General features: G+C 41.1%; 1 protein-coding gene across 1 annotated transcript in view; it reads left to right on the top strand.

Annotated features, from left to right (window-relative positions):
* Positions 1-24,008, top strand: part of vps37ba (VPS37B subunit of ESCRT-I a) — a 43,670-nt gene that overhangs the window by 2,899 nt on the left and 16,763 nt on the right. Inside the window, exon 2 of the mRNA XM_038790227.1 lies at positions 11,418-11,589. Coding sequence (XP_038646155.1) covers positions 11,418-11,589 — 172 coding nt within the window. The remainder of the gene's footprint in view (positions 1-11,417; positions 11,590-24,008) is intronic.

The following is a 24,008-nucleotide window of genomic DNA, read 5'->3' as shown; positions in this document are numbered from 1 at the left end:
AAATCCAATGTAGTATAAAACTCCAATTAGTTATCTCCGTTGTTATTGAATAATTAATGGAAAATAGCCTTAGGGGTATTGAAATTTAGAGTATTTCTCCACTTGTTTTTCTTTGTGGGGGTGGTATTTTGGGTATTATCAGGCCTGATAACTGGCTCATAGTTGAATGGTGAGAGAAGAAAAGGCATGTAGGTCAAGAGGGAAAATGGCAGAAGGAATTGTAATGTCATAGGAAGAAGGACCAGATATAGGCCATTTGGCCCCTGAAGCCTGCTCTATCAGCATGATTGATCTGATTATCAAGAATCTATCCACCTCTACCTTAAAAATAATCACTCAGCTTCCACTACCTTTTCAGGAAGAGTTCCAGAGTCTCATGAGCCTCTCTTTCCCCCCCCCCCCCCCCCCCCCCCCCCCCCGGAGAGATAATACCTACATCATCTCTATTTAAATGGGAAAACCCCATATTTTTAACCCCTTATTTCCAGATCCTCCCACAAGTAGGAAATATCCTTTCTGCATGCATCATGTCAAGATCCCTGAGGATCTTGTATGTTTAAATCATTCAAGTCCCCTTCTACTCTTTCTAACCTCCAGTGGGTCCAAACCTGGCCTGCCAACATTTCTAGGTATTAGTCTGACAAACCTTCTTTAAATAAGTTGAGCAATACTATACCCAGCACTTCAGATGTTGTCTCACTAATGCTCTGTATAACTTAGTTTCACAAACTTTGCACCCACAAACAGAATCACAGAATACTGCAGTACAGAAGAGGTCCTTTGGTCCTTCGACAGTGCATGAAAGGCCCTGAACTGCCCACCTAATCCCACTTGCCAGCACTTGGCCACTAGCTTGAATGTTGTGGCGTGCCAAGTACTCATCCAGGTACCTTTGCTCAGCCATCCTGCAGCACCCACACTTTTCCAAAAAGCCTCAGACCTGTTGGGCAATTGGCAAGGGCCAATGCTCCTATCCTCTGGGTACCTTTACCTGCCTCAGTTGCAGTCACTATTCCTGACCAGCGATTAAATCAGTAAGCCCTTTCGAAGGGGTGTGATCTCCTCCACCTGAAATAGTGTCCAGGTAACTTTCCTCCTCCCTGATGTGCTGCAGTGCCTGCAGCTCGGCCGCCTTAAATATTGAATGCCAACCTCCTTTCCAAAAGGAATATAGGAAATGTGCTGAAATGTCCTGTTGGATTTGTACTTTTTAAAGTAAAAAAAAAATCTAGTTTTGTGAAATTAGAGTGTTCATTTTATTTTTCAAATCAAAAAGAGAGGTAATTGACAGCCTTGGTATCCGGGGAGTGGAAGGTGGCCCCTGTGGACCATAAGCACTGGCAAAGACTTGTTTGGCAGACCGGCCTGGTACTTTAGTAATACTTTGTAATAAACTGTCCTCCCTCCTGTTGGAGTATTATTGAGCCAAATCTAACTGCAGATTCAATTGAATAAACTATTAATACTGCAGTTGTATTTATCTTTTGAATTTAAACCATGCAATAATATACATTGTGAAAATGTTGTTTTTATGGAAGTAGAAGCAATATCATCTGATCCATATTCATGGACCAAACTTGTATTTGAAGTAGCATATTCCAGATTACATTACTTCTACAAGATATGGTAGCTGCTTTCAAGCTTAAGATTTCTGTTAAAACCATTATTAAGGCAAATTGACTTTGGTAATTTAAAAACAAATTGCCATAATAATCTTTAATAGGGTTGCAAATAGGCTTACATTAACAATGCAATGAAGTTACTGTGAAAAGCCCCTAGTTGTCACACTCCGGCTTCTATTTGGATACACTGAGGGAGAATTCAGAATGTCCAATCCACCTAACAAGCATGTTTTGGGACTTGTGGGGGAGTGCCTGGAGGAAACCCATGCAGACATGGGGAGAACGTGCAGACTCCGCACAGACAGTGGCCTAAGCTGGGAATCAAACGGGGGTCCCTGGTGCGTGAAGCAGCAGTGCTAATCACTGTCCTATTGTGCCGCCTATGCATTATTGCATAATTGATGCAATACCTATAACCACAAAAGTAGTTGGCATCACTCCTTTCTTGGAAACTGTTTGGTCAGATTTAATCAATAGAATTGTAGGGGCAGAATAATGGAATGTGAGCCAGTCACTCAGTTTGCTAACCAGTAAATTCACAGTATAAATGTGTTTACACAAGAACATGTTATATTTGTACAGTACCTGTAACACTAAAATGCTCAATGCTTTATAGGAGTGTCATCACAATATTTGACACCAAGCCATGTAAGTAGGGGTAGTTTTAAGGAGTGTCTTTAAAAAGAGAGAGAAAGGTTATGGGCAAATACGCTTGTGTTTACTTTCCACTTTCGGGAGTCGTTTTTCACAATTCAGATGCATTGGAATTTTGTTACTTGAAGCCAATAGGTTTGGAATATGATTTGATGTCGACTGCCATTTCAGATTATTGATGCCATGATGCTTACAAAGTACTTTAAAAGTCCATTGGGCTGGAGAAATCCATGTTTACTCCATAATTTAACATTGTGATTTTTTGTTTTGTTTGCATATACACATAACAGGCAGGAGAAGGCCAGCAGATTCAGTAAGGCTGCCCTTAAGTGTTTGTGGTTGAAATGAGCCGGCAAAGTGTTGCAGATTGCCTAAACTTTAAAGTGATGTTTTTCAAACGTTTTTTCCCCGGGACCCATTTTTGCCATCGGCCAACCTTTGCGACCCACGCAAACCAACCTTCGTGGCACATGCCACGTTTCATAGAATTTACAGTGCCGAAGGAGGCCATTTGGCCCATCGAGTCTGCACCGGCTCTTGGAAAGAGCACCCTACCCAAGCCCACACCTCCACCTTATCCCCATATGCCAGTACCCCACCCGACACTAAGGGCAATTTTGGACACTAAGGGCAATTTTGGACACTAAGGGCAATTTAGCATAGCCAATCCACCTAGCCTGCACATCTTTGGACTGTGGGTGGAAATCGGAGCACCCGGAGGAAACCTGCGCACACACTGGGAGAACGTGCAGACACCGCACAGTGACCCAAGCCGGGAACCGAACCTGGGACCCTGGAGCTGTGAAGCAATTGTGCTAACCACAATGCTACCGTGCTGCCCTACTTACCTGTTGAATTACCTTTTAATGTGAAAGGGGAGCCTGCTTGGTCCTTCCAATTTCACGCCAATCAGGTCCACAGGAGGTGAGGCGATACGCATATCAGGTGCAGAGTTCAGCCAGTTCCTTTGTGTCGTCTTCATCTTCGTGAGAATGAAAAATCCAACCTCGCACATGTAGGTCGCTGTGAAGGGCAATTGCAATAAAATGCTTGTTTTAGTCAGTACTGGATACCTCTGGGAGATGCTACTTCAGGATGCTGACAGCCTCATGAGGTTTTGACATGTTTTTAATGTGCTGCCACAGGTTAGGTACAGCAGCATAGTCTTTTCATTTGGAGTCAGCTGTGATATAATAACTGACTCTAGGATCCAAACCTCAAAGAATTTTTCACTCGCCACTTCTCTTTCAAAATCTGAAACTTCTCTCATTTTCCAGTATTCCTCTGCATGCAATTCACATGGGTTTTGCATCCTTATTTGCATTGGCACAATTGACAAAGCCATACCTCACAAAATCATCTTTATACTGCTTTGTTTCCGAGTTAAGTTTCTTCTTCTGTAGGCTGTTACCCAAAGGCCCTGGAGCTCTAGCACTAGCACTGCTCTGTCCTGCCCTGGACTTTCCTGAGCAGGTCTCTCCAGATTCAGATGTGAAATTTGTGTCTCCGGCCATCTCTTGTAACAAAACTGTTCATCTTCACAGTCCTTTTGCCTTGCTTGCTAGCAGCTGGAAATGTAATCCACTCTGCTCCATGATTTGGCACCAAAAGCAAGTGCATACAGGGTGCTTGATGTTAAGTGTACATGCAGGGCATGTGACATGCTAATTGCTGCTGCTTATGGTCGTACGGCTGCATGTGGCCTCCTTTAGTTCTCATTTTAAAAGGTAGCAGCGACCGCCATTCTCATAAATGCTGGTAGCAGCCTTTGGGCACTTCTCCCACGATCGGGATTACCATGGGGACGCCGCAACTGATCGCTCCTTGACCCACCCACAGTTCGTGTCTGAAAAACCCAGATTTAAAGGCTCATAGTTAAGATTTTGCACCTGCCTTGGTTTTATGCTGGAATCTTGCAAGACAGAATTCCGCTGTTATTTGCACTGCCCCCTGTTGCAACTATCAAAACCTAAAATTAACATGGTTTTATTTAATCATGCAAAATACTGGAAAATAGTTTCCTACAGTAATGCCAGTTCTGAATGGGTATAAATGCATGTTCAGACTTAAGTGCCCACCAAACCCGAGATCACTGACTGAGAAGTTTCATTCTTGGGACAAGCCCCAGGCTTTCTTCCTGGTGATTTTTTTTCTTGGCAACTTTATTTTACATTTTTTGGGACCTTTTTGTTTACTTGTATACTTTTGAATATTTCTCACGGCAATAGAATCTGTGCCAGTAATAATATTCCGGGCTTTCATTGTTAGGATCCCAGATGAGAACCCAACAATTTGCAATTTGTAAAAGTGAGGAAAACCTACTTTTCTGCAGGAGTAATAACACCCAATAGGTATCTTTTATGTTAAAACAAACTTTAATTTAAGCACAGAATAAATAAAATTAGCAACAAAGTAACAGATTTACAGTTAACAATTGAACGGTTTTTAAATAAAAGAAAAACTTTATTGTACTTGGTACACCTGTAACTGTATATTTCAACGAAGCAAACCAATATAGTTCAAAGACCACTCATAAATAAAGTTAATCAGGTTTACTCGGGTTCCTCTGTGCAGAGCTCAGGGAGGACCTTACAGGAGCCAGCAGTAGACTTGTCTTGTCAGACTAAAATATGATGGCAAACCCCAAATCAGAGACAGACCTGGCTCCACTCTTTAATTACATCATAAGGTATTCTTCAGTTTCCTCCCATTAAGATGCCTCATGACCTGTTTATCCAGGACTAACCATTATCCCTCATACATTATCTACACCCCAGGTGTAGATAACATTGCTGCAACAAATATAAATATAATATATAATGATTTCTTGTACTTATCACAACTTGTCCTTGCCTATGCATTGGTGCTTGATTCTACAAGATAGATTTTAAAAGCTGGAAACTTTCTTTAATTAGTCCACAGTTAGTCCTTGATTAGTCCACAGTTGGAATACTGTGTTGCTGGTCTCTGTATGATCAAAAGTACAGAGGCACCAGAGAAGGGACCAAAAAACAATTCGCCAGCATGAAGCCAAAATTGAGATCATTTACTTTTCAGGAAAGATATGTCTAAGAGATCTTTAAACATTATGAGGAGGTGGTTCGAGTAGATGTAGAGTAAGTGTTTCCACTTGTGGGAAGTCCAAAACTAGAGATATTCACTAATATCCAATACCGAATTCAGGGGTAACTTCTTTCATTCAAGGAGTGGTGAGAATGTGAGACACTGCAATAGGGGTAGTTGAGGGAGTAGCATACATGCATTTAAGGGGAAACAAATAAACACTGAGAAAGGAACAGGGGGGGGGGGTGGGATTTGCTGATGGGGCTAAATGGAGAGGGATGGGAGGAGGCTTGTGTGGGACATAAACACTGGCATGGACGAATTGTGCTGACTGGCCTACTTCTGCACTGTACACACCATATAACTCTGTACATTATGGTTTCATGATTTCAATCTAACTTTCACAACATCAATAAGATAAAAAGGAAGTTGACATATGATCTGCATGTTTCTTTGAGTCTTTGCCCCTCAGTAGTTCTCCTGAACTTGTGCTTACTTTGTGCTGGTTGTGTGCTTGATCAAGAGATTTTGGCTGAAGCTGCTGGCGGCAAGGTCAGCATATATTTTGGTGGAGTTTTGTTGTAAATCAGATGGAGAATATTCCTTCTGTTCACTTAGCTACACATGGCCTCTTCACTTTTATGGCTTTAGAGAGCAAAGTTACACAATGCTTTGGAAATGGGAAGAATAGGATTTTGCAGGTCTAAACTTGGGCTGATAGCAATCTGTCACATTTGATTAATTGGGAATGGCTGGACTATGCTACGTGGGAGCAGAAGCGTGGTGAATTGAGTTGAACTGTTGATTTGAGGCGCATGGTTAGGAAACTCAGCCAATGAAATCGTACACAATGCTGTTAACTCAGTCAAGCAGAAGGACCCAAGTCCAGTGTAAGAGCAATAAATTTCAGATTTGGCGAACAATAACACTAGATCTGGTGGAATGTTTATATGCACACTGTAGAGATAGATGGATGGTGCTCTTGCGGGAACAATCATTTTGAAACCTTACTATGGGCAGGTAAACCAAGCTCATAATTTTATTTTTGGGTTACAGGATTAACCGACTGGTTAAAAAGGCAGTAATTACTGTCTGGAGTAGCTAATCAAGGAGCTATCATTTTATGCATTGATACTATATTCCTGAAGCCCCCTAACTCATATAGGTTTATATTTGTGCCTCGATTTTAAAATCAATTTGCTCCTACTCTATCTTCTAAATTTTTTTTCTCCTCTTTGTACACGACCAGCAAATCCTGAATCTGTAGACTGGCATCCTCAATAGGCTAAAGTTTTATCTCTTACAGATATAAATATTTTGAAGCATCATAGAATCTTGCCGTACAGAAGGAAGTAGAGAATAAGGGAGCAAGTAAGCTCTAGTTTTCGGTGTTTTTTCTCCTATCTAATCTGCTGAGGTTACTGGCTGAGGTTATTCATGAGCGCCCACCGTATCATCCTTGCCCCTTGCTTGAGGTTTGGTGATCCTCTGGTTAAATCACCACCAGTCAGCTCTTCCCCCTCAAAAAGGGGGAAGCAGCTATGGTTACCTGGGACTATGGTGACTTTACTTATCTGAGGTGACGTTTTGAGTTCTCATTTTAGACTCCTGAGTTTTATGACTCCCTTTAGACTACAGTTAAGCTTGGAACAGCTGCTTGGTGTATTTAATTTAGATTGTTGGCAGCGTGTGGATATGTGGCAATAGTTAATAATGGTACACGGAGGAAGAATTCTGAATGTTCAAATTACCTAACAGCATGTCTTTCAAACTTGTGGGAGGAAACTGGAGCACCCGGAGGAAACCCACGCAGACACAGAACACGCAGATTCCGCACAGTCATCCAAGTCGGGAATCGAATCTGGGACCCTGATGCTGTGAAGCAACCGTGCTAACCACTGTGCTACTGTGCCACTCCCTTTCAATGGCTAAATAATTAACAGGTGTCTCAAACTGCAGCCACTGAAAGTAACACCTGGATAAAGTATTTTCTGTAAAAATGTTATATGAGCAAAACTCATTCCTCATTGTGAGAATGCATCTGGGATGCACTAAAGTGGTTTGGAGGGAAATGTGCAATGGTCAGGAAAAGGCCACCCACAGTCATGTTTAAAAATGACTAGAAGTCAGAGTGACTCCAGCCTAATACTAAATCTAGAATAATTCTATAACCTTCCAATTCCAACATACAAAATATAAAATCATTTGCAAACTGTGGAGTAGCGATCGAATCTCATTGCATGTTGACAGCATTTACATGAAATTAGTTTGCACAGATAGGAATGAGCGAATCAAGAATCTAATCTTTCTCCTTTCAGTAAAAAGCAAGGGCAAATTGGGGGATTATGTGAAGGCCCTTTTCTTTTCATTATGTGCAATGTACATAATTGTGGGACCATTCAGCTGGTAGTGAAGTATACTAATAGATGTTTGCTGACTGGTGGTGCATTTCTAATTTGTTCTGTCTCCATGTTTTTACATTTACAAGGTGTGGGTGCTACTGGCGAGGCAGCATTTATTGTTCATCCCTAATTGCCCTTGAGAAGGTGGTGATGAGCTTCTTTCTTGAACCACTGTCAGTGCACCCACTGTGCTTTTCGGGAGGGAGTTGCAGGATTTTGACCCAGCAACAGTGATATATTCCCAAGTTCAGGATGGTGAGTGGCTTTGAGAAGAACCTCAGATGGAGGTGTTCCCATGTGTCAGATGAGTCAGAATCTTCAATTATATAAGGTGCTGCCTAAGGAGCCTTGGTGAGTTCCTGCAGTGCATCTTGTAGATGGTACACACGAATGCTACTGTACGTCAGTGGTGCTAGGAGTGAATGATAATCAATTGGGCTGCTTTGCCCTGGATTGTGTCAGGCTTCTTTTGTTGGAGTTGCATTTGTCCAGGCAAGTGTAGTGTTCCATCACACTCTTTTGGAATATTGTGAGCAGTTTTGCGGCCCATAATCTAAGGAAGGATGTGCTGGCCTTGGAGAAGGTCCAGAGGAGGTTTGCCAGAATGAAGGACTTGTCATGTGAGGAGCGGTTGAGGACTCTGGGTGAGGATGAGGGCAATCTCATTGAAACCTACAGAATACTGAGAGGCCTAGATAGAGCGAACATGGAGATGATGTTTCCACTAGTAGGAGATACTAGAACCTGAGGGCACCGCCTCAGACTGAAGGGTGGATCTTTTAAAACGGCTGAAGAGGAATTTCTTCAGCCAGAGGTTGTGAATCTGTGCAACTCATTACTGCAGAAGGCTGGAAGATCACAGGAATGGTTCCAGGATCACTGAACAACTCTTCTTGAGGCAGTCTGGCAACCAACAAGGATCACAGACAAAAGGGACCGAAATAGGTTCCAGTGAACTTTTAGAAAACTAAGGAGCAGACCGTTGACGTGAAGGTAACCCATTGGGGCAGAAGTGTTCTGCTTGGTAGGGCAATAAATCTGAAAGTGTGCTTGTAAGCTAATGTTTGAGTGTACTCGGAAATCAGGGAAAAGGATCTCGAAGTTAAGATTGAAACCCTTTGAGGTGGGCTATTGTTAAAGCCATCCAATTAGGAGTGAAATTTGGAGAGAATTTCCCAGGAGAGATCTTCAAAGGTGAATCTGGGAATGTCTTGAGACAGAGTTTCAACAAGATTTTTTGACTTGCCGTTCACTGACGTCTTGGTGGATTCTTGAGAAACCCATCGACTCTATCTTGATTGCATATGCCATTTACTCTATAGTATGGTGTATTCAAGCAGTTCATCTATTAACTTATACGTACCTCAAAGTTGTCCTGAATGAGAGTATTGTAAAGAGCCTTGTCTTTCTGAACTTCAACAGTAAATAGTTGTTTGGAGTACAGAACGTGCTTAAAAAGAGGCATTGAAATTTTTCAATTTGCACTCATCAGGACACTAACCGTACACGTGGATTTTTCCTCCCCATCATATTGGTATTCTTACGAAGTGACCTGATGAGTGCAAGGCGAAAAGCTTTTTACTTGTGCAATTTTGTTTTTGTTTGTTCAAACCCCGTAGAATCTTATGGCGTTATTCCAAAAGCAGGTGCCTTGAATTTGAACCTTTATCCACTGTAAACAAACTGTCATTGGTCCCTAACTGGTTTCCAACCCCACCCACCCCCCACAATTTCCAAATCTCCATGTCCTGGGGTCTGACGAAGGATAGTAACAAGAGGTAGTGCTTAATCTTTCATGATTCATTTGTTCTTGGTGTGTGAACATCAGGCCAGGCCAACATGTGTTGCTTTCCCGTAATTAACCCAGTCTAGGCGGTGATGTAGTCTATGTGGGGGAGGTACGCCTGTGCTGTGCAGGGAGGCAGTTTAGGAATTTGACCACTGTAGAGAGTTTTTAACCCCGATTCCTATTGATTTTGACTTTGCTACCCTTGATATCTCACTTGGTCCAATGTGCCTTGACATCCAGGGCACACTGTCTCACCTCGCCCTGGAATTCGGCTCATTTGTCCATCTTAGGACCATGATTGTAATGAGGTCTGGAGCTGATTGACTCAAACGGAACATTGGTGTGCAGATTGTTGCTGAGTAAATGCCACTTGACGCTATTGTCAACAACACCTCCCGTTATTTATTTTTTACTTTTATTTTTTAAAATAAATTTTAAGAGTACCCAATTTATGTTTTTGATTAGGGCTAAACATGTTTTATAGTCCAAGCATATAGTTGATTAACAGTGGAATTGAAAATAATCTTAAGACTGGACGCTGATGTTTCAGTAGAATAATAAAAAATCAAGTGGAATTTTGATTAGGTATCATTAACTTCCATGATTAACATGTTAATTCTTTAGGGATTAATTTTAATTGACCATCCTAATTTATGCCGCAAATATAATCGTTTTATGAATTCAAAATGCTGAGTTAACACCAGATGTATCTAAATTATTACTTTGTAGCCTGCTCTGCGTTTAAGTTACATGCTTATTGGAAACTAGAGGAGTTAAACTTTGGGCACATCAAGCTCTGAAAAATGTATCCGAATGGCCAAAGTTTTCATTATGGACACAGCAGACCTGTGAGCTTTGGTCATATTTAAAGCACAAACATCTTAAATGCAGAGTAATTCTGTTTTTCTTGCCGAGAAATGAGTAGAAAAATATTTGACACACAATGCAGCCAAAAGATATTTGAAATAAAATGCAAAAGTGGTGAAATGTGAACCACTGGATAGACATCTTTTAACATGTGTTCCATAACGTAACACCATAGGGTTCTGAGTAAGCTTAAAATTTACATATTTAATAGAAGAAAAACTGCTAAGTTTCTAACTCATTGCTATACATCTTCACATTTAAAAAAAAACGAAGTGTGACTTGGATGTCCATACAATCCCTTCCTTTCTTGGGTAGTATGCCATTTGGTGACACCTTTCCAAGTTTTTACTGTTGCTATGGACAGAGATGATGCAGAGCCCTTCAACCCCAGTAGGAGAATTATAATAGAAAGGTAAAACTAAAGATAACTATCTGCAGCTGTGATAAATGCAATGAAACGTGAGGTGGAGCAGCCCAACCCATTGAGTTTATGCTTCATCTCGGGTGGTGAACATAGGAGTAGGCCATTTAGCCTGTCAAGCCTTGCCATTCAAAAGGATCATGGCTGGACATCTATCTCCATGTCATTTTCCCCCCACTATCCCATTGCCCTGATATCACTATTATCTGGAAATGTATTGATTTCTGTCATTCTACTGATGGAGCTCCCACAAATGATGGCGATGTTGATTGTTGGGCAGGGGTAGGAAAGAGTAAATACATTTTTGTATCTAAAGTTTCAACATTTCTTTATAGGCTGAATTTGTATAAAATCATTCTCAAATTCTGAACTTTGCGAAAATAATTTCATGGACCTATTTTTGGCAGCTGATGCGTTTGCAAGCACAATTATACTATCGCTATAGTGTTGCGGCACTGAATCGTAATGTGGGTGCAGCCGGCAATGCGTGGCTGAAATGAAAATTCAAATACTACAAACTTACAAAATTAGTACTTGGCAAGGATAGGCTAATGCTCCAATTGTAATATGAAGTTGAAGAACTTTTTCTTGTTTTTCAGGTCCGGACTATACAGCCAAATAAAGACGTGAATCTTGCTAGTAATCGTAGTCTAGCAGAACAGAATCTGCAGTATCACCCCAAACTGGATAGTCGGAAACTCCAATTAACTAGGAAATATGAAGAACTGCAGACACTATTTGAAGCATATCAGATGAGGAAGTCAAAATTAGGTAACCTACTCTATCTCCTTTCATATGTAGTACACGTTAATGAGCATTATTTCAATCACCATAAGTCATTGACCCTAATAATATGTAAAATGCCATTGAGCAAGGTCTTCTGGCTTGCCTTGAGCATTGCCAAAGAAAGTTTGTGCATTATTGCTTGAAATATGTTTTTAAGTATACTAAACAGTGACTTGCATTTCATATCAAAAGTGATTTTTTTAAAAATTAAGATTTATTTGCAGAGGAATATTTAATTAACTTGAATCCTCCTTTCTAATTCACATAAAATTATCATAGGCCCAAATATTGATAGATTAGTTTGATGTGGCAAGTCCTGAATTGCTGTGGTTTTACAGTCCTGCTCCCAGGACTACATTATACTTTAGCTTTTTCCTCTGTTGGTAACTTCATTTTTCTTTTTTAAAATAACCCTTTCATTTTTCAGAAAGAGACTTGATTTATACCGTGGTGAATTGTATTTGAAAATATACATTTGTCGTGTTGTATTTCAGTGACTTGGACACTGTATCCAACTCTTATTTTAATTGTTCCCGTCCAATCTGTCATTTGAATATTTTTCTATCTTTTCCTTCTCCGTTACATTGGCACTCCAGTACAATGAACCAGTTCCAGAGCACAGTATATCTAAAACTTAGTTGCATCGAATAGATACTCAGCAGGCATGCCCAAAACTTTGTACTACTTTGTTTCTCTTCACAATCTTTAAGTAGCTTAATCCCAATGCACTTTGTGCGAATTGTATGCTTTATGAAACTATGTTGTTTTAGTTTGAACCTTTCTCGTTATGCTATCATTTGTTTCTCGGGAGTGTGCCCAGAGTTCTCTGAAATGGTATATGGGGCACTAACATAACTTAAATAGCTGTGCTCTCTGATCTTCCAGTACTGAATTCCTGTCAATGTTTGGTAATCTTCCACAGAAAATTTGGTGAAGACGCAGCAGTTTTTTTTGTGAAAATATTTTATTAAAGCATCTATAATTTTGAACAATTTTCAAGAGGAAATCAACAAAGTAAATTACAGCCACCCAACCAATAACCAGATCCAACCATCATGGCCTACATACAGTTAGCCAGTCCCCCTTTCTCACTCTTTCCCCCCCCCCCCCCCCCCCCCACCTTTGTATCTGCTGAAAGCTTAATTTTCATCCCAAAAAGTCAATGAATGGCTGCCACCTCCGGACAAACTCTAGCATCGATCGTTTCGGGGTGAACTTGGATCTTCTCAAGCCTGAGAAATTGGCCATCTCACTGACCCACATCTCTGATTTTCGGGGGTTCCAAGTCTCTCCACGACAATAAGTTACAACGGCCAACACATCAGCCTCTCTCGCCCCCTGGACTCCTGGATCTTCCACACATCAAAAATCGCCACCTCTGGACTCAGAACCACCCGTACCTTTAATACCGTGGACATGACATCGGCAAATCTTTGCCAGAATCCCCTAAGCTTTGGACATGCCCAAAACATGTGAACATGATTCGTAGGCCCTCCCCCACACCGACCACACCTATCTGCCACCCCTTCAAAGAACCTGCTCATATGGGCCACAGTCATATGCACCCTGTGGACCACCTTGAATTGTATCAGGCTAAGCCTGGCACATGATGAGGATGCATTAACCCTGCTAAAGGCATCTTCCCACAGTCCTTCCTCTAACTCCTTGCCCAACTCTTCCTCTCATTTTCACCATACCTCCACTATCGGGGTTCCCTCCCATTCCATGAGCTCTTTATAAATTTCCAAGACCTTCTCCCCTCCCCCACTCCCGCTTTTGACACTAAAGACGCAGCAGTTTAGCCAATATGTTTCTCTGCAGCAACAGGAAAAATGAAGAGCAAATATTTTCTCCCAAATCGGTTCACTTCAGTATACCGCAGTGAAAGAAAATACTTTGTAATGGACGAGCTAACACAGGTTAGCTCTACTCTAACTTGAGATTTAATGAAACCAGAACAGCTGATAAATATGCATTGCTTTCAGCTTGATGGCCAGAATTTTCCACAATTATCTGGCGTAGTTTAGAAATATAATCTGTATATGCAAGCCTCTGTTGCTTCATGTAAATCAAATGAAGCATAATATAAATCAAAGTAACTGACAAGTCACTTTAATATTGTGTAAAAGAGCAAATAACATGTGATAATAGCAAACTTCCCTAGTGGCCACGATGCATGTGTGTGCACGATTGGCAATCAAACCAGTTAGCCGGAGTCTCTGGTAATGTTCCAAGGGAAACGTTTGATATTTTCTTCATTCAGAATGCTATGTGTCTAACCTCAAAATGAATAGGGGAATGTGCTGGGTTGATCTGTGGCAGAAACAAAGGAGCTAAGTTGTCTCAAAGGCAGCCATGCTGTTCTTTGCTGCTAGTATGCAAAGTATTGCTTAGACCACCATATAGAGTTGGGTGTACTGTTCGGGGCACCACTTCTTGGGATAAAAGCAAAATTCTGCAGATGCTGGAAATCTGAAATAAAAGCAGCAAATGATGGGAAAGCTCAGCAGGTCTGAAGAAGAGTCTCACAAACTCGCCTGTTTTTCTCTCTCCACAGATGCTGCCAGACTTGAGTTTTTCCAGCACCTTCTGACATGTTACCCTTAAAAAATAGTGCATTGTATTCAGATTCACCAGATTCACCCAACGATTATATTAAGGAGTTATTACATAAATTAGACTTGTTATTTCCTGTTACCTGTTTTTGTCTTTTCTCTTTCTATAAATCCTACCTGACCTGTCGAGTATTTCCAGCATTTTCTATTTCATGACCATATAAGAGATTAAGGTTATTTTGTTGAGGTTAAGATTTTGCAAAGAATGGATACGACAGAGAAAAGCTGTAAGGCGGGGTAGAGAACTGAGTGGGAGATAGACTGCCACAGGGCAGGGGAACTAGTGGAGAGGTGGTCTGAGATAGGGTACCTGTTTGGTGGGGTGAGGGGCAGTCTAGGACAGGGGAACATTTAAAATCTTAGGCAGGTTGTTCCTGACAGAAGTTTTAAAAAGTGCTTCATGAAAAGGGTGTTTGTGTAGATAGAATACTTTCTCAAGCAGTGGGTGCTAGCTCAATTTGTTTACAAATCTAAGACTTTTGCAAGATATGGATGTAAAAGGATGTGAACCTAAGGTACAGATCAGTTTACGATTAGATTGAATGTACAACAGGCTTGGGCTGAATGACCCACTTTTGATTCTATGTTCAAAGAGGCATTGAGCATTTTATTGAGCTACTGATGGCACTTAGTGCTGTAATAGTGAAGTAACCCTACCTGTGATAAGTTTGAGAATCTTGAATAAGCTGGTACCAAAGCACTGCAAGAGAGATTTAAAAAAAAAACATTTTCCTTGCTGATACGATTTGATTTTTTAAAAGCAATTTTTCTAATGCATCAATCCAGAAAATATTCACTATCACCATTGATTATGATGACTGTCCCTGGATTTTCACAACGATAGGGAAATAGAGAATTCCCAAGAAACTTTGTTGTGGTATAAGTCACTTAGAATCATAAGGTAAATCATAAGATCTGGTAGCAGGAAATAAGTCCAATTATGCCATGAATTCCTGCAATTTTTCAAATGCCATAAACAGTGCCTATAATGTACTAATTCCACAGTAGAAATAACTAAACCAATAACTAGAAATAACTAAAAATATTTGTGCAGAAAAAAATTATTTAAAAAGGCACAGCACTCAGAAGCAGTAAGGTAAAATACAAGTCATTGAAGATCATATTCCTTTTTGTACTTTGAATTCTAGATTGGCATTTCATTCAATACAGCCAGTACGGGAATTTGGATAAGCAGAAAATAAGGTTGTTCGAGCTTCCACATCATGTGAGGGATGGTTTCACATACAAGGCAGTAACTTGCAGCCAACCCTTTCTGGATAGCTGAGAGGAGACCTGGAGTGCTCTATCTTGCTCTCTTCTGAGCCCACTCTCATTCCATCTCATCTAATCATTCTATCATAGAGGTGCAATTTACTACTCGTAGTATGCGAACTGAGATAGAGATCTTTGTTGGGAATGTGTTCAGTTCATTGATGTGTTTCATGCAAGATAAACCAGATTGTTGATTTACGCTTGACCTTGTCTCACTCGAATGCTTCTTATCCACCTTTTGAAAAGGAGACTGCATACAAGAGAAAATTACCCAGTCTTTCTGTTAGCAGTGCTGGATCAACCTATTGAGCAGCAAAAATGTTCTCCAGTTGATTTTCACCTACTGGAGTCATCTGGGAACCTTCCATCTGCGGACGGTAGTGGACATGCAGCAAACAATTCATTTTAGAATTGGGTGACTCCATAACATGCTCATTGGTTGTAGGCTAAAGAGGGCAATCCTTGAGAGGCATAAAGTTTTGCCATAAAGTGCCACATATGAAGCCACCAGGTGTCATTGTGGATTATTAGGTTTGGGGTCCCCCAACTTAAAACCTATCTAACTCGGAGACCATGTTTACTAGAAAACTGTAAATTTCTAACGTTGATATTTGCTCTTGCATTACACTTTGTGCACTTGCTTTGAAGTGCCAATCGCTTCAAATTAGAAAAAGATTAGCAGGAAAAAAATGCTTTTGGGTCATCTTCTCCATATCTTTTGTCCCAGCTGAAAGCAAAAGACCTTGGGCATTTCCTGTGATTTGAAGCTTGATACTGTACTCAAAATATCTAGAATATCATTGACATCATGTGAATATTGCCTTGGGGATATGCACTGGTGATAGTACAGCTGCACCGTGTTCCATCAGCATGACAGATCATGAAGTTCAGGTTTCGAAACTATTTATTTAAGTGCAGCATTCTCTATTATTTCTGCTTTGAAATAAAAGTTATGATATTAATTTTCATTAACTTTTGGCCATCAGTCTGTGAAATTTATGAGAAATTAACTTGTGGTCTCTTGATTTGATCTGATTTGGTTTTAATGGGGTGGGGTTGGATTTCTCAGGCAATAATGTGTTTAATAATAGCAATAGATTTAATCCAGTAAAAATACATGTTTTAAAGGTTGTAGGTACCAATTATAGCTGCAATGTGTTTCTTGTAAATTGAAATATTCAGGGTGTAGCTGGTTCTTGGTATAGCAGATTGCTACAGGTTGAGCAGATGGAACCATCTTGTTTTGAATGCCTTTAATATTTAAATAGTCGAGGTGTAATTTTGCAAACTGTACCTGGCTGCTGAATATGATTATCTTTGATGCATTTGCATTTTTAGTGGCAATTATTTTGATCTTTAGAATATACTGGTGTTTCCCTTCCTATCTTCCTATTTGATGTGTCTCAAATGGTTGTTGATGTTTAAACTCCTACAGCTGTAGGTATTACTTCCCCTAATTGTTCCTTGCTGCCCTAGTCCTGAACCTGCCTGTCTCTACATACTGTCTCATCTCCTGCCTTGATTTCTGAGAGCTCATTCTGTCGAAGAGACCCAGCTACTGCCCCTTTGATCATAATCTGACCTGACTGCTGACCACTAAACATCCCAACCTGGGCCTATGTTAGTTCACATTGTTAATGCTTCCCTCTCCTTTGGTGCAATTTCTTCCATTAAGCCCACTAACCACCACCCATCTCCAATCACCATTTCCTCTCTAAAGCCCGTGCTATTATCTCCCAAATTAGTGTCCATCTTTCCTGAAATTCCATGTTTGCATTCCTCCAATCTGACTTCTGGCCTGAAATTGCCAGTACGTATGTCAGAAAATGGCAGTCTGGGATGACTCCAAGTGATCAATTTCCCCTCATCATGCCCTAACAGCAGCAAGTACCCAGGTTTGATCCCTGCCCCCAGGTCATTGTCTATGAAATTTGTACGTTCTCCCCATGTCTGCATGGGTCTCACGCCCACAACCCAAAAGATGTGCAGGGTAGATGATTTGGCCACGCTAAATCGCCCCTTAATTGGAAAAAAATGAATTGAGTACTTTAAATATATGTTTAAAATCATTCTCCCTAGCTGCAGCCTTCACTACAGTTGACCATACGATCCTGCTCTAATGTTTCTTGTCTGTCATTAGCTGGATAAGCTGCTGTTGTTTGGTTCCGTTATTGACTATTGAATCATATGCAGCACGGTAGCATGGTGGTTAGCATAAATGCTAACACAGCACCAGGGTCCCAGGTTCGATTCCCGGCTGGGTCACTCTGTGCGGAGTCTGCACGTCCTCCCCGTGTGTGCGTGGGTTTCCTCCGGGTGCTCCGGTTTCCTCCCACAGTCCAAAGATGTGCGGGTTAGGTGGATTGGCCATGCTAAATTGCCCGTAGTGTCCTAAAAAGTAAGGTTAGGGGGGGGGGGGTTGTTGGGTTACGGGTATAGGGTGGATACGTGGGTTTGAGTAAGGTGGTCATTGCTCGGCACAACATCGAGGGCCGAAGGGACTGTTCTGTGCTGTACTGTTCTATGATATCAATAATAATTATTGTCACAAGTAGGCTTACATTAGCACTGCAATGAAGTTACTGTGAAAATCCCCTCGTCACCACGCTCTGGCGCCAGTTCAGGTACACTAATTCAGAATGTCCAATTCACCTAACCAGCACGTCTTTCGGGACTTGTGGAGGAAACCGGAGGAAACCCACGCAAACATTGGGAGAATGTGCAGACGTCGCACAGACAGTGACCCAAGCCAGGAATCAAACCTGGGTCCCCAGCGCTGTGAAGCAACAATGCTATAACCACTGTGCGTTGGCAGCAATGCCTTCACACAACATGAGCACAGCAATTAAGGGCAGGAGTAGGCTATTTGGCCCCATGAGCTGCCCCATCATTTGATAAGATCATGGCTGATCTGATTTCCTGCCCATCATCCATAACCCTTTATTCCCTTCCCACTCCTGCACTGTTACCTCTGGGGCACTTTTATTTCTTGTGTACCTGTACATGCTACTTAACTCTTTGCAATATCATTTGAAAACCTGACATCAGGTTGCTGATGTACGCAGACAACATTTCGCTCTACCTCTGACCATCTCTCTGATTCTCTTCCCTTTATGATTTGTCATTCTTGTCAGACAACAGAAATCTTCTCAACTGTTCACAAAGTCTTCACAAAGTGGTGGTGTGTTCCTGAAAACCGCAACTTTAATGAAGCAGTGGCTCTCATAGGAAGGAAGGTTAAAACTGTAGTTGGGTTCTGCAGCACCTTTGTTGTATTTTTTTTAAAAAATGGAAACAAATTGTTTCTTGGCAATAGAGAACTTGAGTATTGCTGGAAAAAAAGAGACACGGTGTCAAAGTTTTTGTCTTGCTCCCATCAGGACAAATTACAAGAATACCATATCTAAGGAAATAACCGTTTATGCTACTCGTGAAGAAGATGCTGATTAATTGGCAAGAGGCAGAATGGAGAATGCACCACACTGCCATTACACCGGCACAAATTCATACACCACATTATTCATTCGTGTGATAGGCAGGAAATCTTTTTGGTTTGACGGCAGCATCCTATTAGTAGAGAATAACACTCTACTATGAAATGGCTAGCTTTACCGTTTTACTCAAATTTTCAGTGCCAGCCATGTAAGCCATGAATCCCAATTGGTGGATTATATCAAATAGGTCCTTTTGACTGTTCGCAGCAGGCAAAATACTGACCATACGCGTGCAGCCTGTACTTGCAAAACTCAAAACATAGTGTCCAACATTGGATGTGATTCCGCAATTGGCCAACACTTGCTGAACAATTCTGATTGTGCAAAGAATTAACTGAACCCATTTGAAGATTCAGTCTGGCTTACAGTATGGCTCATTTATGCGTGCTAGAAGCTACTTATATTCACTCACAGGGCCTTGTCCTTTGCAAACCGAGCATGTCCACGCATTACCCTTTTTCAAATAAGTTTCAGCCATTCCCTAGTTCTCCTGCCATGGTTATGCTTTGACTAGAGTCAGTCTGTTTGATTTTAATTTAAATGAAATAACCTTTAAAATAAAATGTTTCAGGCAACATGGTGGCGCAATGTTTAGCACTGCTGCCTCACGGCACCAAGGTCCCAGGTTCGATCCCAGCTCTGGGTCACTGTCTGTGTGGAGTTTGCACATTCTCCTGAGTTTGTGGGCTTCGTCTCCACAACCCAAAGATGTGCAGGCTAGGTGGATTGGCCATGCTAAATTGACGCTTAATTGGAAAAAATGAACTGGGTACTTTAAATTTATAATAAAATGTTTCAAAATGTACAATAAAAATATAGTTTTCTACTTACAGTACCTCTTGCTTGTTGCAGATCCTGCTTCACAATGCTCCTGATTCTCCTGGTTGCGTAGATAATCCCACCCCCTGACCTACAAGTTGAGGCCTCTCCATTCCCCACTCTGAGTTGTGGGTGCCCCCCTTCCACCCTCTGGCTGAACCTCCCGCTCCTTGCCTCGACCCCTTATTGCTCCCCTTTCTTGGACCCACGTTCCTGATGTGATCCAAAGCTGGGACTCTGATATTGTGGAAGTGCAGGAGTGTCAAACAAAGGCTGCTATAATCCTTGTTTTTGTTGTAAATGCTCCTGCCAGTGAAGACTTGGGAGAAGAACAGCAAGGCGCAGGAATATTTAAAACAGAAAACATGGATTATAGCAGGCCCTGCTTGACACTTTGTTGCATTATCGGGATTCACGCTACCACAACATTGGAGCTCCACCTTTTGATCATGCAGATGCACAGGAGGGTGAAATGGGAGGTTTGGCGAGAGGGTGGGTCAGGGAAGGGCTGTGACTTGTGAAGCAGGGCGGCGAGAGGCCTATTTTATGGTAAAATGAATCTCAATGAGCTTACAGGCCCCATTAACTTACTGACGTTAAAGCAAAGCAACATTAAATAGGCCAATGTTAAACAATGACTTGCTGTATTGGAAATACTGAAGCTCTCTTTCGTCTCTGCCACAAGCTCTGTTCTCTAGGCAACATCTCCATCCCTGGTAGTTGTCTGAATCTGAGCCAGACCTTGCAACTTTGTTGCATTTGACCCACCAGTGAACTTCTGACCACACATCTACTTTATCATCAAGACTGTCTACTTTCATCTCAGTCACATCATCTTTCCTCAGCACATCTGCTGAAACCCTCACACATGTCTTTCTTTATCTCAACTTCATCATTTTGATTTTCTCCTGGCTGATCTCCCACCTTCCACCCTACATAGTCAATTGCACATCCAAAACTGCGCTGTATGTATCTTACTCCAAATCTCATTGACCCCTAAACTGTGCTTATGGACCAACATGGCTCCAAGTCAGACAATTCCTCAATTTTAAAACACTTGTCTCAGTTTTAAAATCCCTCCATTGCCTCACCCCTCCCCATCTCGGTTACATCCAAGCCCTGCAAGTCTTTGAGATTTGTATTCCTCCAATTCTGGCCTCTTGCACGTCCCTAATTTTAATTGTGGCACCTTGGCTGCTGTGTTTTAAACTGGCCCAAGCTGAGGAATTCCCTCTGTACATTCCTTCACCTCAATACACTTTTAAAAATGTTCCTGAAAACCAACTTTGACTAAGCTTTGTCATCTGCCTAATATCTCCTCCTGTGGATTAGTGTCAAAAGGGGCATATTGTTGATTTGGTGAGCATCTTGGCCATTTGCCAAGTTAAAGTCAGAAATACTTCTTGTGATCTGATTTTAAAAGAAAAGGCTGTTGTACCATTGATTTAAATTTGTTTAATTATTTTCATTTTCGAGTACTTTTACACTTAAGATAGTTGCATCTTTCTGGTACATTATACTGGGCTACCAACAAATTATTTCATTGATTGCAAAGTGATAGTTGGAAGGATGGAACACCGTGCACAAGCTGTTTATCAGAGCTGCTAACCTGCATTGACACCAACTTCCTCAAAACATTTCAAACGTTGCATTTTTCAGCTACTATACAGTAGAGGACATTGTAAATAATTAGCATCCAAATCAATGTATGGCATGAGACTTGGTGATGCGTGATAACAGTCTCCATAAAGGGACTTGAGACTATTGTTTAGCAGCTAGCGGGTATTTCACTATTCAAAATAGAGATGTGCCTAATTGATGCCTGCTTCGTTGCTGCAGTTTTGCAAGCTCTCCTATTGTTTCCATGAATATGTTATGTTTTTCTATAGTATGTGGAGGTATTTTTCCATTCCACTTATGGTCTGGTTCAAAATCTCATGCAAGTAGCTCGTTGGTCAAAGAAGAATTTGGTGCCAAAGCAGTGCATCTGTCATATCGAATTTGGCAGAATCAGATCAGATAATGGTTTAGTTGAACTAGACACAAATTAGTAGGCCCTGCTTGGAATCTGACCAAATTTCCCACCATAACAATTGGACTACTGACGCTTCTAATATTATAGGCAGTAGTTAATGTCAGTGTTGTTGGGATTTGTCATTCACTCTTGCAAGTATTTTATGTAAGGAAAATGTTTTAAACACTGCAGAATATATTTACTACAGACTAGCCAAAATTTATAGTTTTAAAAAAAAATCACCATTGCTATGAAAGAAAGAAAAACTATGCAATGGACGGGTTTCTGGAATTTTAAAACATCAGCTGATTTTCTACCCATGAAGCACAACATTCATGTAAACACTTAAATGTAACCCATTGTAATGCCTCAATGAGTTAAGGCAGTGTATGGCCAAGGGGCTAGGAAAGGTTTAATCTCCCATGTGTATTGATTCTGCTAGGGCGGTAGTACAGTAACCCCAATTGGCGTACTTGGGTTAAAATTAGCCAGGGTGGTGCTCATTCACAGGATTAAGCTTGGCTATGATGCCAGCTGCAGTCAAATACCCTGCCACTCCATAATACAAGTGAGATTGCTACTGGGGCAACAGGTGGCTGCAGAAGAGTACCCCAACAAGTCACTGTCGGGTAAGGGCCTGGCTGAAAATAAAAATAAGGGTAGTGTTATGGGTCCTGGAATGTGTATTTTTATTATCAAAAGTTAATTTCTGCTGTGGCCAAAGGTAAAATTAATAAATGTGTTATAATCCAAGTAAAATATAAAAATATAAAAAATAGTAGAGCGACATTGAATAACCAACTGATCATTAGTTTTAGTTTCAAACTTTAACAGTCAATGGATCATTGTTAAATCTTGTTCTTTTTACATCTGGATTCAGTTAGTTGTTTGCGTTCCATGGTTGATGGCCACAATGATCTGCCTGCGGGTAACACGTAGTGACGTTTGGAATTTGGCAGGGAAAGAATGTCAGAGTTGATTGCCTTTGTTCTCAAGTGTCTATGGGACCTTAGTTGTGTGAGATTAAAATTGTGTCTGATTAACTATGGTAATTAGGCCAAGAAAAAAGATTAATGGAGTTTTCTTTTTTATTTAAAAATTTGAGAAAAATAGTGCAGATGCTGTAAATCTGAAATAAAAGCCGAAAAGGCCATCAACGTTGGAACATTAAACTCTTTCCTCTCCACAGATGCTGCTTGACCTGTGCATTTCGAGCATTTTGTTTATTTTTTCAAACTTGTTTTGTAGCATCAGTTGTTTGTCCCGTTGAATGAAAACCTAATTAGTTCATTTCTGGATGGTATTGCTGCATTCTAGCCTGTGGTGAGTAAAGAGAAATGTTGTGCTCTGAGCACTGTGCTGATGCTGCTTTTGAATCTGTTAAGCAGTGACTGGCAGTGGCCCAAGATGACAGCGCATCAGTGATCAAAAACATGCGGCTTGGGAAAACTAAACCAGCCCTAATCAGTTTTTGAGTAAGTGCAATAAAATAACAAAATTCTCAGATTTCCCAAGTGTTTAGCATTTGGTATGGAAAATATACACTTTATCTTTGGTGTTGATCTAATGGCCCCTTTGGCACTGTAAATATCCTCTCAAAGAAAAATAACTTAATTCATCTCGCTGCCCCCATTGGTAAAGATTGCATGGCATGGAGCAATAGTGCAATTGCCAATCTCCACTGAGTTAGCTGAACTCAATCAGGGTCTGAGTGGAATTTCCATTGCCACTGAAAAAGCTGTGACCTTTTTCACTGCGATCAGAGTGAATAATCTCTCTTTGTGATGATACAAACTTGGGTAGATCATGTGACTTCTAATGCAATGAAGTAAGAAGTATTAAAAGTGTCAGTAAATTTTAACGGAGCTGATTGAGTCTTGAAGAGAAATCATAGAATCCCTACAGTGCAGAAGGAGGCCATTCGGCCCATCGAGTCGGCATCAACCCTCTGAAAGAGTACATCACCCAAGCTCACTCCCCCGCTCTAACCCCTTTTATCTAACCTACACATCTTTTTGGGCACTAAGAGGAAATTTAGCATGACAAATCCACCTATCCTGCACATCTGGTTTAGCTCACTGGGCTAAATCGCTGGCTTTTAAAGCAGGCCAGCAGCACGGTTCGATTCCCGTACCAGCCTCCCCGGACAGGCGCCGGAATGTGGCGAGTAGGGGCTTTTCACAGTAACTT

The sequence above is a fragment of the Scyliorhinus canicula genome, chromosome 1 (assembly GCF_902713615.1).
Source record: "Scyliorhinus canicula chromosome 1, sScyCan1.1, whole genome shotgun sequence".
Lineage (NCBI taxonomy): Eukaryota > Metazoa > Chordata > Chondrichthyes > Carcharhiniformes > Scyliorhinidae > Scyliorhinus > Scyliorhinus canicula.
The sequence above is the reverse complement of the archived record's forward strand: the minus strand, read 5'-3'. Positions and strand labels throughout refer to the sequence as shown.